Source organism: Atractosteus spatula, chromosome 5, assembly GCF_055471065.1.
Source record: "Atractosteus spatula isolate fAtrSpa1 chromosome 5, fAtrSpa1.hap1, whole genome shotgun sequence".
Classification (NCBI taxonomy): Eukaryota; Metazoa; Chordata; class Actinopteri; order Semionotiformes; family Lepisosteidae; genus Atractosteus; species Atractosteus spatula.
The window spans coordinates 24,613,279-24,628,752 of record NC_142710.1 but is presented as its reverse complement, the minus strand read 5'-3'; the positions used below and the strand labels follow the sequence as shown (position 1 = coordinate 24,628,752).

The window sequence follows — 15,474 nt, the reverse complement described above, 5'->3', positions numbered from 1 at the left end:
AGGACATTTGCACAGATCAAGACAGCTTTACAGCAGATATACAACAGGCCAACAAGAGCACAGTTCTGAAAATCCCTGGATTTTGTTTTCCTTTCCTAGCCCTAATGTAAAAGATGCTGTTATTCCTGGAAAAGCTAAGTGTTCTTTCTGGGAAGGCAGCTAGCAGACAATAAAATCTAAATCCTGAGGAGCATTGACTGAGGGTTGCTCCAGCCGGAGTGCCAGATAAGCATGCCCATACCTTGTTAACGCAGTGATGAGGAATATAATTAATCTGTCAGCTCAAACAAATTTCAGACAAATCCTATTGCTGCAAGGCCATACGATATATGTCTTAAATGCACAAAAAATTGGGTTATGTGTCTGCAGTCAAGGCTGTACAGCTGTATCTGTCAAGCTGATGCAATAAGAAGCCAGCAGTCCTGTATTCTGCTCAACCAGTAACATGTTCACTGAGCGCAGGCTGAGGCTGTGACCGGGCTTCCTCGAGTCGTGGCGCACAACTTGCTGAGCGCTGTCAGAGGTAGGACAGGATTAGTCGACTAGGGTTGACTGTCAGTGACACAGTGAACCCTGCGGCCTCCTGGGCGCTTGCAGCCTTGCGATGCTGTCGGTGAAGGATCCACCGCTCCTCCTCTTGGCCCTGAACCTTCGGTACGGGGCCGTGATGCGTGTGATGTGTTAGAAAATGAGCAGCTCGAATGTGGGTTTGAGTAGTTTACCTGAACTCCCTCATTTGGAGTGGTCTACCTACACTCCCTCATTCTCCCCTGTGTGCGGTTGCAGGATTTGTAGCCATGAGTCAAGAAGTGAAAAACACACAACTGGTAATTCCTAATCGGGTGGAGGTAACAAAACAGAGTAGTTCAGAATATCCGATTTTATAATTGAGGCAAAGCAGATATAACTACAGCTTTGGTTGAATATGCTGACCGTTCATCTTAATACTTGATTGTGTTTCTGTACCTTTTTGCTTTTCATTTCAAGATCTGAATTCCTATTTCATCAATCCCACCAAAACAGTTTGATAAGCATACTTCATACTAAAATCTCTCTTTAGAGGTTGCTGAACAAGTCAAGAACAGTTCAAGTGGTATATTAGGCCCTGTATGCTGTGATGTGCTTTTTGAGCCATAGTTGTACCCAGTTTTTTTATGACCTTAAATACTGTCCGACAAAATTAAAACAGCAAAGATAAGAGTTATTTTTCATCAAGTAAGAAGCTCAAATTTTTCCCTTTAATACTCCTACAGACGTCCATGTCTGTAAAATGAGAGTCCAGTTCTGTCCACAGCATTGCTTCACTTAATCACGCTCTTGTTTTATTGTAAAATGCTAGACTGTCTTTTTTCTTTTTGCTCTCTACACTCATTATAAAACCACTAAGGAAAGTAAAATACTCCCTCAGCTGTGGTGCAAAACAACAGAATTTGCTTTAAAAATAATCACAAATGTAGCTGTCAAAAGTGTCTACCACAGTGCACCGCGTTGTAATAAATACAGATCAAATAATTTACAAGTACCTGAGCAAGGACTCATAGCACCTATCTGAGGCAGAGCGCCAAGGGGTCAGCTCAGTCCCTTTCAGTCAAACACAGAGACACCCACCGTGTTTAAAGTTTCTATAAAAACCCAAGAGGATCAACTTGTGTTTAGTGCAAATTTGTGTCTTCATCTGTAGATGGGTTTCATGGCCGTTTCCCTTCTACTTCACATGTGGGACATTGATGGGCTTGGGCAGTTTTGGAGGCTTGGGAGCAGGTCTGAAAGTAGAAAATAATAAAATAATCTAGTTTAATATGAATACTGGTAACCACGGTGACAGCCCCTTTCTCATGGATTGAAATAGTCTGTCAAAGCAAAGCACAGCTTAAAGTTTATTTTTCAAGTGTGTGTATATACCAGACATTATACAGTATATGTAAAATACTTATTTATTTTGATTTCTAAAGGTGCACCGCAAAGGTGCTGGTAGACAGAACCATTGTTTTGAATCCCTAAAGCCGTTTCAAGTTGAATTTGTATCGTTGTAGATACTGAATTGTCAGTGATTTAAAAACAAATGGATTTCCGGGATCACACTTCCTATTGCGAGTCATTCTGTAGAGGGTGGGGGCCCTTGATTTAACTCCTGCGTATTTGTTTTCACAGTGTGCGACTGAGCCTCCGACAGGAAGCGGGTCAGGTTTTCGGCTGTCCAGTTGTAATTCGAGCGCGTGCCCAAGAGAAAGCCCCCTGGGGCTGCACTGACCGCGCGTGTGGCAGAGGGCCCGGGGCTCCAGACATGGCGGAGGGGCTGCGGTTCAGCCGTGGGGCTCTGCCCAGGGGGTCTGCTGGCAGTGGTTTCCTGGGAGGGCTGGGTTTCTCCTGTTCCTGTGACAATGCAGAATAGGGTATCAAACACTTTGAGGGTTGTAGTTACTTACAACTTCTGTTCTAGACAAAGTCTCCACTTAACCAAACAACCAGCAGATCAATTTGTTATTAAACTCCATATACTGTACTTAAGAATTTTTCAGGATGTCAATTTAAAACATGTTACTTCAGTGTACACTATAAACATTACTTCATGTCTGGATGGTGAGTGCTACAACTAGCCGAGTCATAAAATAGACCATTCAAATAGCTTAGCACAATGATTGGTTTTTCATTGTGCTCTGCTTTTGAAGTGGTCTAATTATTTTAATACACTGTTAATAGAAATTACTATCACTAAACTACTGTACTACATTTTATTAAACAGGTCACCCAAAGCACTTGAAACAGCACGCAGCTGTCATAGTTGTGAACTGAACGGACATTACCCTGGGATGACACCAGGGGGCGCTCCAAGCCACGCAGACAAAAGCATGACCTAAAATCTACTCTAGCACAGTTTAACGATTTTGAATAGACTTGCTATCACCTTCATGGCAGCTCTTTCCAGAAGGCATCTGATGAAGAGCTATCATGTGTTACTAATCTACACAGGGAGGATGAGTTAATGGCAAACGTCTGCTACCTACATCCCAGCTGTTCTGCATTGTGTTTCTCAGACAGGAAAAGATCATCTTCAATATTAACTGCTGGAAAACACTTCAGTAATCCCCAAAAGAGCATGGTACTTAAGAAGGAGCTTTTTATAAAGTACTGCTTATGTCTTTTTTCCACCATATCATTAAGAAGACAGAATGAGCATCCAACATGAACGTAAGGATTCCATTATGATTCAACTTATCTGCAAGACTGAAAACTCATCAGCATTTGCAGTTTCTGTTTGCATCACCTCAGCCCATGTCACTTAAGTGAAATATTATTTTCTCTTATGTTTCCGTGATCATTACTCCATTATCAAGGCATTGTTATTTTTTCTCTGTAAGGTTACAGTGCGTTAGGCCTGAAGCCATGGACCAGTTCCAAGGTGGCCTGATTAGAACAGAAACATACTGTATGCCTGCCTTTGTGTCGGATGGCACAGGCATCAAAGCTAAACGTGTGTAGAATTTTCAGGCTTAATTGACATTGCCCTGCCTTCCTCACCAGCACTTCAATTAGAAATCATCTATTAGTGTCTGCAGATCTGGCTAGTTGGTCTGCAAAGTACAGCCATGCAGCAGCTGTTGGACAAGAAGCTGCAACCTGGTAACAGCAATCTTTTTATAACATACTGTATAACACAGAGACAGTTTACAGGTACTGTATGACAAAGGATCTGAAAGCCATCAAATACCAATTGTAGCATTCACAGAAGTTCTTGTTTCAGTCTATTAATAAAGTACAAATGTCTGACAAATGTCTTGCTTCTTCGCAAAATACAGTTTTAGTTGTTGCCTTTCCATATAGCATTAAACGGATGCAATGGATATGCAACTGGTCATTGCCATTGTTTTAAAATGACTTGTATAGACAATGTGCTGTGAGCAGGAATGTAAAAGTTTACATAGAACGTAAAAGAAAACACCATGGCTATTCAGTTACAAAATTCCAGCTCTGACATCTTGTCCTGAGTCCGGCATAACCAAAAAGTTAAGTTTGATACCCTTGAAACCAAGTCATAATTTGTCACGGTGTGGTGTTAAGTTTTTCTAACACATGCTCCAGCCCTGTTTCAGTTACCTGTCACTTGTGAAACCATCAGGGGAAACAAGGAGTCCCCCAGAGCTGGCCCTGCAGCTCTAGCTAAATGACTTGAACAGATGTCGGCAGCAATAGTTTGTTCCAACAGGGCCTGAGGCTATCCTTGTGTCCACCTGCGGTGTCTTTAACTGGGCCTATTTATACATTCTGTACCTTTTATTCTATTAACTCCAAACCTGATTAAAGCCTAATCAAAAACATGCAGAGAAAAACACAGTCTAGCCTAAGAGGAGAGGAAACTGTGTGAGCTGACCTCAGTGTTTTGAGGCATGGCCATTTAAAAGAAGTGCTTGTTTATGACTGCACAGAAGAGCTGAGCTCCACAATTAGAGGTGATCATAATGACCCCAGAAGGGGATTCTTTTACCCCCACTGTGCTATAACCTTACCGCAGTGCATCTACAGACATTTGAAATCAGGATATTAGCACATTGGTGTTCCAGTGAGTTGACATGTGCATACCTGACCGTGTCTAAAGGATGGTTGGGCCTGCCAGTTCCGGAGCGGTGCACCCTTCTGGGGCGAGGGGGGTGGGTGTGGCGGCAGGACCCTCTGAGGGGGCAGGACAGGGGGCTGTGATTGATTCACGCCCAGTGGCAGTGGGATCGGGTGGCTGATGTGCACGGGCTGGAACTGAGGCAGCTTCCTCAGGGTGTGGGGGTGGATGGTGTGAGGAGGCAGCAGGCAGTCAGAGGGGAGGTGAGAAGGCTGCAGGAGGACAAAGCAGAGTACTGCAGGCAAGAACGTTTGCAAATGAGCAACCTTTTCAGCCTATTTTCCTTGTCTGGTAGTTTCACTGTCAAGTGAAAGTAAAGGTTTGGCCAGTCATTTGTTACAAGTGCCCAATGTCGTCCACTACCTGACAGGGAGATACCCACAACTCTTTGGTGTGGGTGTTCTATTCATTTCTCCCATCTAAACTAATTACCCCTTAGTTTCCAATTGTGACCTCTTGTCTTTGTTTCATTACTGAGTGTGGAAATGTCTCCTGTGTAAACTTTAAATATACCCCTTAGGATCTTTTTTATTGAATAAAAACTCCTCACAAGCTTCTGTGTTCTAGACTGAAAAGATTTAGATCCCTTAACCCATCTGTAAAGGGCAATTTACATGAGACTAGGAAACATTCTTATTGCTCTTCGCTGGACTGTTTCTAGGGCTATAATATACTTTATGTAGTTTTAGTGACCAAAATGTAGCACAACATTGTAAAGCTTCAGCATAACTTCCCTGGATTTAAATGCTGCACTTTTTGTAATATACCCAAGAATTCTGTTTGCTTTTTTATTGCTTCCCCACCTTGTCTTGATGAGGATATCAAAGAAATTACATAAACAACCTCTTTGCGTGTCTCTTCCTGCAGTTGAGAATCCCATGTCATGTGTGTAGTGTTCATACTACCAGTGTAGATCACTTTGTACTGTAAATTTGATTTGCCATATGTGTGCCAAGTCTAATCTTAACTTTGTCTACGTGTCTTTGTACTGATCTTGTCATTGTTTTTGTTCATTACTTCCTCTGTTTTAGTTTCATCTGCAAATTTAACTTGTTTTCAGAATCTGAATTGCTGCTATAGATCAGGAAAAGCAATGGACCCAAAATAGTTCCCTGTAGCATACCATTATTATATCTGCCCTAATAAACTTGTTTCCTGTTTGATAGCCAGTTCCTGATCCATGTGCATACCGTAATTTTCTTGGATTCCTAAGGCTTTTAATCTTAGAATCAACCTTTTAGGAGGGACCATATCAAAAGTTTTCTTGACGTCTGCATGCATTGTGTTGTATGTCCCATATCTAGTCTCCACAACTCCCTTACATAGTAATTCTATTAGCTAAAGTGGTGAAAAATAATTCTCATTTGATCTGTCATGCTGTTCCAGTCCATGCATATGTACTTCAACAGACTTTAAGCAGTTCCTTCGTGCACTTCAATTCATTTTTAAACTGATTTTTTATTGTATATAAAACCATTAAGTAAAATGTATAATAATATTCCAGGCTTTAGTTTTTATTTAAAATAAACCTTTCTTCAATAACGTTAAAGGAGCTTATGCTGAAAATATAACTCCCATTAATACTCCTTATGGAAAGGAGACAGAAATATCTCAATTGCCAAGCTAGCAATCATTTTTGTTTCGACATTAATCCTTAAATTGGTTTGTGAAACCTTTATTTTTATTTTTTTTAGCTTTATAATAACAGAGTGTGGATGAATTCAAATTTGGATAAATATAACGAATTATACTTTCGATAGGATTTAAAGAATTTCAAGTGACACCCCCACATCTGTAAAGGATCAGCCTGTAATACCTTTTTCATTTTGTTCAGACTGGACAGATATTACACTGCAACAGCCAATTGGCCTCTGCATCTCTTCAAGTTACTGTATGTCAGCCAATACAGTCTGACGAGCTGGATCTCTTGTCCTGATTAAGCAGCACCAGGAGACCCTACCTTGCATATACTGGAGTTCTGTGGCTTGGCTGGGGGCTGTCTGGAAGGGGAGTTCCTATAAGCTGAATGCGTTTGGTTTGGGCTGGATTGCCTGCTTGGGCCAACAGACCTGTAATAAAACACGAGACATATTTTTAATGAAACACATTTGGCCAAGTGGTTCCAGCTATGCACTGTATTTCTTGTTACCTTACCAACACATTTTAATTAACACTAAAAGCCTATGACTGACATAAAGACATTTTTGTTTAAGTGCATAACAATAAATGCACATTGACGTAGTATGAATAATTCCCTTGGTCTTCACATATTCTTTTATATCAGCATAATGGCACATGCTTTATCAACGTGCTAAAATCACATTTCAACATGAATGCAAAACGCACTGGGCCAGAGCATTTGTACTGAGGAAATACAAAGACAGGCAACCCCCTGTTCAACAGGAAGAAACACAGGAAAAGATTTCCATAAGGAAATTAAATGAAATTGTGAGGAAGAAGCAAGCGGAAACTACCTTAATTTCTCTATTGTTGTCTTCTTATTAGTAAACAGAAGATGAATTAGTGTCTTCTTCTTAAAGCAGATGACCAGTCCAGTAGTGAGGAGGCACAACATTGTCACAAGAATTCCAACTGTGAGACTGTTGCTGTCAGCTGACAGAACATAAAGCAGACGCTATGAAAGCAATTGTTCTATTCTAAGAATTGTATTTAGCTGTAAATCTAAGTGGAAAAATGAATCCTTTTTTGCTCAAAAACATATGTCAAGGGAATAAACAAGCAGAAATGCAAAATGACTTACAATAACTTAATATAGTTTACAACTAAGGTTATTTATACATTTAATAATCTGGGTTTGCTCTTTACACGCACACCCAAAAACACAAGAATAGCAGATGCAATGCTGTCTGGATGCTTTCCACATATTTATAATATTGTTTAAGCTATGCTGCAATTGTCAAGTCCTGACTCGTCTTTTAAAATTATTTTTCAACAGTCAGCTGAGCGCACTCAAGATTTTTTTTTTTGAAAAGCTATGTGCAGCTTTCTAAACATACTGTATAGACCAGCACATAAGACCAACACTGTAGGTCTATTAATGATGCCAGCTCTTGCTTTGCTACAACACTATCTGTATGTATATTACAGAGAGAAATCTCTCTTTGCTATATAAAGCCCATAGACAGAAGTGTAAATCCTATTGTTTTTAGCAAGTTCAGAAAGGTTCTAAACTAGGTTACATCGTTATCTTTATTAATGTCTGTATATTAAAAGGTTTGTCAGTCTTAGAAAATTCTAAATGCTAACTTCGGTAATATTTTCAACACCGAAGGTAAGCGTTATAAAGGCTTGTACTATCTTGTACTGCTCACCTGCCAACCTCATAGGTCCACTGTCCACACTCCCGCCGAATCCTGCCTTATCACAGAAAGGCGGGGCCCAGTGCGCCTCACAGTGGCAATTCTTATTGTTGTTACAGACCTTCCAAGGACAGAAAGCAAATGAGATTTTCGACTGCTGCACACCATCATCAAAAAAACTCCATCAAAGGCCACCCTTTATTCCGACAGGGAGCTTGTCTAAAAATATATCTTTGACATACAGAAATAGAAGAGTTCGTTCTCAAGGAATTCCTTCTTGGGTCCAGGTGGAGATTATCCTGGCTGTGAACAAAATAATTGAGCCAGCCTTGGAAATCACCCAAGCCTTCTTGATAAAGCCTTTTTTCTACAATTGCAAATTTGACAGTATTTGTAAAAGGAAAATAAATGGAGAAGGAATTGTGAAATGCTTAATCAAGAAACTGGATTTAGAAATATGTAATATTAAGCCAGGGATGTTCTTTTAACAAAGAAATAGTAAAAGTTACAGTTTGGGTACAAAATCTCATCCAGAATTAATGTGGCATGTAAGCCCTTGCCAGGATGTACTGTACCCTGTGTATTTAATTCAAGACATTAACTTGCAGTGATCCTATAAATCTGTTTTTTCATTCATTTCTTGGCCAACAGCAAAGCAAATCGATAACATAATAAATCTGTCCTATTGTGTACTTCCAAAACCAGAATGGACAGTGTTGTTTTTGGCAAAATAAGGTTTCTTTTGGATGTACGTAGAGTGCTAAAACTGTTTGTCTTTACAGGCCAAAAGATAATGGATAGTATTTTAAATGGGGCATAAACGAAACCATTACATTTGATTTGATTTAACCTTTCTGGAGCAATGAAAATTGATTATGAGGGTCTGTAATTGTTTCCATAATTGAAGTACTGTGTTGTAAATTCAATAGAGCTCATTAAAATGCAAGCCAAAAGCTATGTAGCATATAGCATATGAAGACTGGTGGAACTGTTCAACCATGGCCTACATTGCACAGGCCGGATGTTCCAGTAAATATGGTACAATAAGGAAGCTGGCTGTGGAGTGTGATTTTATAAATACTTTGAGGCCTTCTGCCCCCTGCCAGTTGGAATCCATAATGTCCGGAGTATTGACTGTCATAAGGACTTACCCCATGGCCACTGCATTTTCCAGAGCACTCATATACCCCAAACACAGTGATATTCTGGCACTGGCGATTTAGGCATAACTAAGATAGAAAAAAAGAATACACAATGAAATGAAACATACTGCTTTGGATAAAAACTCTCTGCTCACACAAACCTTAACATCCATCCATTTTCTAATTGCTCTATTCAATTCAGGGTTGCAGGGGAGCCGGAGCCTATCCTGGAAAGCAATGAGCACGAGGCAGGATACACCCTGGATGGGATGCCAGTCCATCTCAGGGCACACCCAGACACAAACATCCACACATTCACACCGGGGCCAGTTTCCCCAGAAGCCAATTAAAAGACCAGTACATACAAACTGCAGGCAGCTAGAAGCCCACCGATTGAACTCAGGGCCCCAGTGCAGCAAGGCAGCAATGCTAACCACTGCACACCACTGTGCTGCCACATAAACCTTGACAATTTAAGCTAAAAATGAATTGTAGAATAGGAATTGGTTCTCCTTATACGGGAAAATGTGGAGAATGGTATCGTTTGAATATTGGTATTTGATTTTCATGAGATTCAGACCCATGCAATGTAGAAAACCACATCAGCTCTTTCATGCAATGATGTCATTCATCTGCAATTAGTTTTCAGTATGGCTTCAAGATACTGTATGGAAAAACAACATGCAAACAGACTCTGTAATAAGGCGTTAGAATTACTTAATCCAGTCAGCATCAATTTGCAGTTGTCACCACTGCTTTATTATTTTAAAATTATTTATTATTTATTTTATTATTATTTATATACACAATATAGTATATTTTCAGATACCTTTCCAGAAGTTTCTTGTTCTGCAAAGTGTCTGGAATGTGTTGTGGTCATGCACTTGCACCACCAATTGGCAAGAAATTTCTAAATGTTTTGATTTGCTTTTTGCCCAAAACAACATTAAGACTGCTTTATTCCTCAAGACTTAATTTATTTTTTGATGACTGTTGACTCTGGATCCTTAACTATCTTGTGTTGCTAATTTGAGTGCTGCCTTTGACGAAGCTGACCACAAAATCTGTCTCAAACAGCTTAAACATTTGATTGGCATTACAGACATTTCCAATTGGTTTGAGTCACATCTCAGTAACAGGTCACAGTTAATATGATTTTGTTATTTTACTTCAACCACCACAGTTGTCATTATGGACATGACTCATGGCTCTGTATTGGGCTAAGGGTTATTTAATTCTTGTATATGACCTTTTTGAAGGGTTAAATCCTTCAGGAATATGTTATTTGTTATAATTTTTATCCTTACAACACTCAAAATTTCACTGTAAATTCTCACATGCAAGTGGCTGTATCTGTACTCACAGTGTGCTTTTAAAAATGAAATGATTGGTGCAGCAAGTTTGTCTTAACTTAACTTAACATCAGAAGTGATGTTAGCTGATATGCATGAGATTGAAAAATGTGCAGCTGATCACAGCCGCAATACTGAATTTCCTCTCAGAGCAATTGTCATTCTGTGTGATCTTTTTGATCTTGGTTTAACTTTAAAATGTTCTTTTTGAAATTCTGTTAAAGTCTTTTTTTATTTGTACAAAACAAATTAAATTCTACACTTTCAGTTATACTGTACATCCTAGGTTTCTGTTTGTCATTTTTACTGTTTTTAGAAGATGGAAATAATGTGTCAACATGAATACCTAAATCTTTCTCACAAGTAGGTTTATCAACTGACAACCCGTACTTTCAATGAGGAATGAGCCAGGGAGCTGCTGCAATCGTGAAGATGGGGTGGAGGGGAGTAGAGACAATGAAACGTGTGTTATATTTCTGTATAAGTAGGCAAAAATGGGCAAATTAAGAGACCTCCCAAACTTTTGTTTTAAACTCCTTTAACAGTTTTTGTTTCTTTTACATTATTGGAACACCACAGTCATCTCTGTGAAATGTAAACTTTCAGGTGCTTCGCCACTGTTGAATTCTGTCCAAATCCTACAGTGTTTGCTAATTCTTCTGTTTTGATATAATCTGCACATTTGACTAGTTTACTACCTAGACCAGAGTCTAGACTTTTGATATAAATCAGGAAGAGGAGTGATCCTGGTATAGTTCCTGGTGCTAAGAAACACAGGGATTTTTTTAATATGTTCAACAGAGCAGTTGAAAGCCTAGTCACAGTATTCTGTGCTTCTGAGATTATTTTTAAAGTAAAGGTAAAAGCTTATTGCTATGCATTTACCTTAATTCTATTCAAAATAAATTTTTTGTGCTCTATTCTGTTCTCTATTCTGCTATTGTACAGTATATAGGTCACTAGGTCATTACTGAAAAACAACGTTCTTGGTCTGGATGCATAGAAAAATTCCACAACCATACAGGTCCTCTGTTGAAAACCAGAAGTGATTTTATTACTGGAACCAGATGGTAATCTCCACAAAACCTCTTAAAAAGAGTTTCGGAAAACAGCAGGCATGATAAACTCTGTCCAAACTTACCAATTGATTGAGTTCCCAGAAAAAAATACATGAAATACATACTGGAGTTACATACCATTCACCTAAGAGCTCTACAAGAGAACCTCTTAACTGGTCTGGGAGTCTGCCTTTTATTTCAGTAACATCTACCCTCTTCTTACTACCCAGGGGCCTCTTAAAGGCACCCTGCTCCTTTACATACCACCTCCCTCCAAACCACAAGAGGGCACTGTGTCGGCAGGCTGGTGGCCAGGCAGGTATTGATTCCCAGGGTGATGTTTGGCTCAGATCATGAGTGTGGCATTGGTCTATAGTTTTGGTGGATGGATGGAGCCTCCGTCATATTGTATTTGTTTTTTAAATATTTTGTAGTTTTAATTGTGCAGTGGTGTGGGATGTTTGTCATGGAAGGCACTTAACAAAATTAAATTATTGATTTATTCCTGTCCAGTAGTCACTAAAAGCTTATTGAATTCACAAACAATCCATAAAAGCCACAAATGAAAACAAATCAAAATGTACAACTGATTGACATATTCTAAATAGGAGTAGCTGATGACTTTAGGCTAATGTACAAATGGAAACCAAAGAACCACCATCAGAATATTCCAGCGGAGCGATCACTCAATTGACTGAAGCAATCATCCTGATCATGGTTGCAAATGTCATATGCGAGGTCGATCACAAGTGACAAGCCACTCACCATTCCATCTCCACACTTGGTGCCAGTCAGTACCAGGCCTGGGTCAGGCATGTCGTCTCCAAGATAAACATGGGTTCCCCGGCAGAGGATTCGTCCGCCCTCCTGGAGCGGGATGTTTGTTTCTATGGAAACAGCATTTGTACCAATCACAGGCCGGTTGGCCCCTCCTTGACACTGAATCTTCCCACATTTAGCATCTCTACAAAAAACACAGCAAGACACACTGAAAGATCAGAGTGTTATTCTTCAGTATGAGTGACTTCACTTTAGATTATAAGGGCTTGAAATCTTTTTTCTTCATAAGCTTAATGCATTGCAAGTGTTTACCTGTATATCTTGTGTGTTCATTGCATTACTCATTTCATCACAGTAGTTTTAAAGCTATTTTTATCAGGACAGGGAAATCTTTTATATGCAAATTTTTTTTAAAAAGTATTTCTACCTCAGACATTTTAAAGTTACTTCTGCCTGCATGTCTGGAAAATTCCTTTCTCCTGTAAGTGGTAGGGAGATAGCACATGGGAATCTACAGGTTGTTAAATATATTGGCTCTTACCGAATTTCACATTTTGCAAATGAACCCTTTGAGTCCTTTCCACAGTTTCCATAGGGGTCCCCCGCAGAATTGACCCTCTCAAAACAGATCCCTGGTGCTGGCTTGGCTCCTGGAGGGCAGAGTAACTGTGTGACACACAGTCCCTGTCTCTGAGAACTGCTTTCTGACACTGAAAATGAGCCCAGCCTTGCTCTGCCCCTTTCAGCGCCACTTGTGTTTGTCTGCCAACTCTAAAGTTGATCTAGACATTACCAAAAGAAATAAGAATATGGCACTATAACCATTATGATTACTAGGATATTCTGCACATTTTTGAAACACTTATTCAGTGGATTCAGCCACAAGGTAAGAGCTCCTGAAATCAATCTTGAAACCCGGAGGACGGATACCGTCATTTAGTGAGGGTGGCTCCACTCACCCTGGCCCCAGAGAGTGATGCACTGCTGTTCGTGGGTCTGGCAGATGCCATTGTAGCAGAAGCCGTCCACATCGTGGCAGGCGTGGCCGTCGTGCAGATACACGTTGGCTGGGCAGTGAGGGCTGGCCCCCGTGCAGAACTCGGGCAGATCACAAGCGTTACTAGAATCCCTGCAAGGGGTGCCAGCAGGCTTCAGCTGCACAGACACAGATAAGGATGAGGCTGGGGGAAGCAACAGTGACTTGTACACAGTGCAGACAGTGAGAGGCAGATCAGGTTCAACAGAATTAGATTGCAGCTTTCATGCTGACCTCATTAAGAGTACGCAGATCCTGTGAGAATAAACCCAGGATTTACATATTACATACAAGACAACCATGTTGTTCAAATTTATTAGCTGATATGGCCTTTGTTCTTCCATTTTCCGATCACTAACAAAATTCTTTACCTTGCAGTCCTCGCAACACTGTCCATGTGCACACACAGCGTCGCCCTTCAGAGTGCAAGTTGTGGCATTACAACAGGGATTCATACATTCCTGCAAAAACAATGCTGAATAAAACAGTCCTGCAGATAACTAACAAAATGCATCAGATTTTATCGGAGGGAACTTACTGCTGTTGCTATAATATTGGTCAAGCTCATACATTTCAGTGTTTTTACTAGGAAATATCCTCCCAGCCTCTTACTGCACTTTGCACACCTGAACATGTGAGCTGTGAGGCTATAAATTACATCTCTGCTCAACAGACTCTAGATTACCGGATTTCAAGATGTAATTTCTCAGCTAATGTATAGTATTTCTCAGGAACTATATTCTAAAAGTACACCTGGCACTGGGAGACGGAAAGAGAAAAGGAAAGAGCTGTGAAGTGAACCGTCCAGATAGTAGTTAACATGTTAATAAAGCTCTTAAACCATATATCCATTTTGAATTTCAAGTCAGGGAAATGACTGGAGTAACAGCAGAAGAGAGGAGCTTGTCAAAACATAGTTCAAGCTGAAAAAGATTAAACATCTTTCCCATATCACATGGAATTCTAGAGTCATTGCTAAAGAGAATACTATAATTAACGAGTGCCTGGCAGCAGCTCTCTAGTTCTGGGATGGGATGAGGCAAAGACCAGTCTGAGGCAGTGCTTCTGGTCCCTGTGGTTTTGTGTTTATTGGGTTGGCTCTTATCTCTGTTCTGTATGTCACTCTATTGCATCTGGGATGAAGGAGTTGAGTTTTTATCCCACTCAAGCAGAGAGCCTGCTCATTCCCACTGCCATCACCACCGAGATCACTAGGGCTCTTGTGCACCTGCCAGCTGAATATAACTCATTCCAGGCAGACGTGGATATATGGATGTTACCAGTCTGAACAGTGATCTACGGGCACTTCAGGAGCTTTCTGATTGATGATATTGACTCTTTTGAGACAGCATGCTTTCATTAAGGTTTGGCTTCAAGTATCACATGAAGCACAGCACACAATTTCCAACTGCTTTATCCCTGTTTACCAAAACTATCTAAATGTTAGAGGGCATCTTTTTGTGCCATGTGTCAATTTTTTCCAGCTCACAAAAACAAAGAAATCTCAGAAGAATATTTGGCTGTGTTGCATGACGCAGATTTGGTTATTTTTTGGTATCATCTATGTGAGTCAAAGTCTAATTTACTTTCATGAGGCCTACAGGTGTACAGTGAATGCCACTTTGATTGATAAATTTAAATTGATAAAAAGTCCTATTCCAGACTAGTTTGGGATCATTTGTGGATGTCCTTTAAAGTGGTACTGGGCTCTTAACTGGGTTCCATATAACTAACATTTGCAGTGCACAAGGGAGCACCTCACAGGCAGAAAACTTTTTTAAAACAGTTCTGTCTGGGTGAACTGTGCTCTTTAAAATAATACTGTTCATATGCGTATACCACTAGTCATCACCTGCTGCTGTAAATCTATAGATATGAGTTGCAATGGTAATGCCTTAGATCTACTAATAGGAAAAGGATATAGGTGGAGCAATGGAAAGAGATACAACCAATTTATTTTAAACAGATGTATATACAGCATAAAGGCATTCTTTATATACCACACTTTAAGTTACCAGGACTATTTTATTTCATTTCCAGTTCTTTTTGTTTCTATTACAAAGTGCTATGTACACTAAGGCTTTCGTAAAAAATGTAGCCAGATACCAAAATAAGACTGGCAGCCTGAGTGTGAAATACTGTCTCGATACCTGTGCCCCAGATGTGGAAGTATT

At 40.0% G+C, this 15,474-nt stretch overlaps 1 protein-coding gene across 1 annotated transcript in view; it reads right to left on the bottom strand.

Moving 5' to 3' along the window:
* Positions 1-1,690: 1,690 nt before the first annotated feature.
* Positions 1,691-15,474, bottom strand: part of LOC148834782 (disintegrin and metalloproteinase domain-containing protein 12-like) — a 90,232-nt gene continuing 76,448 nt past the window's right edge. Inside the window, exons 13-23 of the mRNA XM_088916657.1 lie at positions 13,672-13,761; positions 13,224-13,419; positions 12,806-12,914; positions 12,250-12,448; positions 9,084-9,161; positions 7,945-8,053; positions 7,087-7,225; positions 6,573-6,681; positions 4,579-4,824; positions 2,252-2,373; positions 1,691-1,763 (exon numbers count right to left, since the gene is read on the bottom strand). Of these exons, the coding sequence (XP_088772783.1) occupies positions 1,706-1,763; positions 2,252-2,373; positions 4,579-4,824; positions 6,573-6,681; positions 7,087-7,225; positions 7,945-8,053; positions 9,084-9,161; positions 12,250-12,448; positions 12,806-12,914; positions 13,224-13,419; positions 13,672-13,761 (1,455 nt within the window). The 3' untranslated portion in view covers positions 1,691-1,705. The remainder of the gene's footprint in view (positions 1,764-2,251; positions 2,374-4,578; positions 4,825-6,572; positions 6,682-7,086; positions 7,226-7,944; positions 8,054-9,083; positions 9,162-12,249; positions 12,449-12,805; positions 12,915-13,223; positions 13,420-13,671; positions 13,762-15,474) is intronic.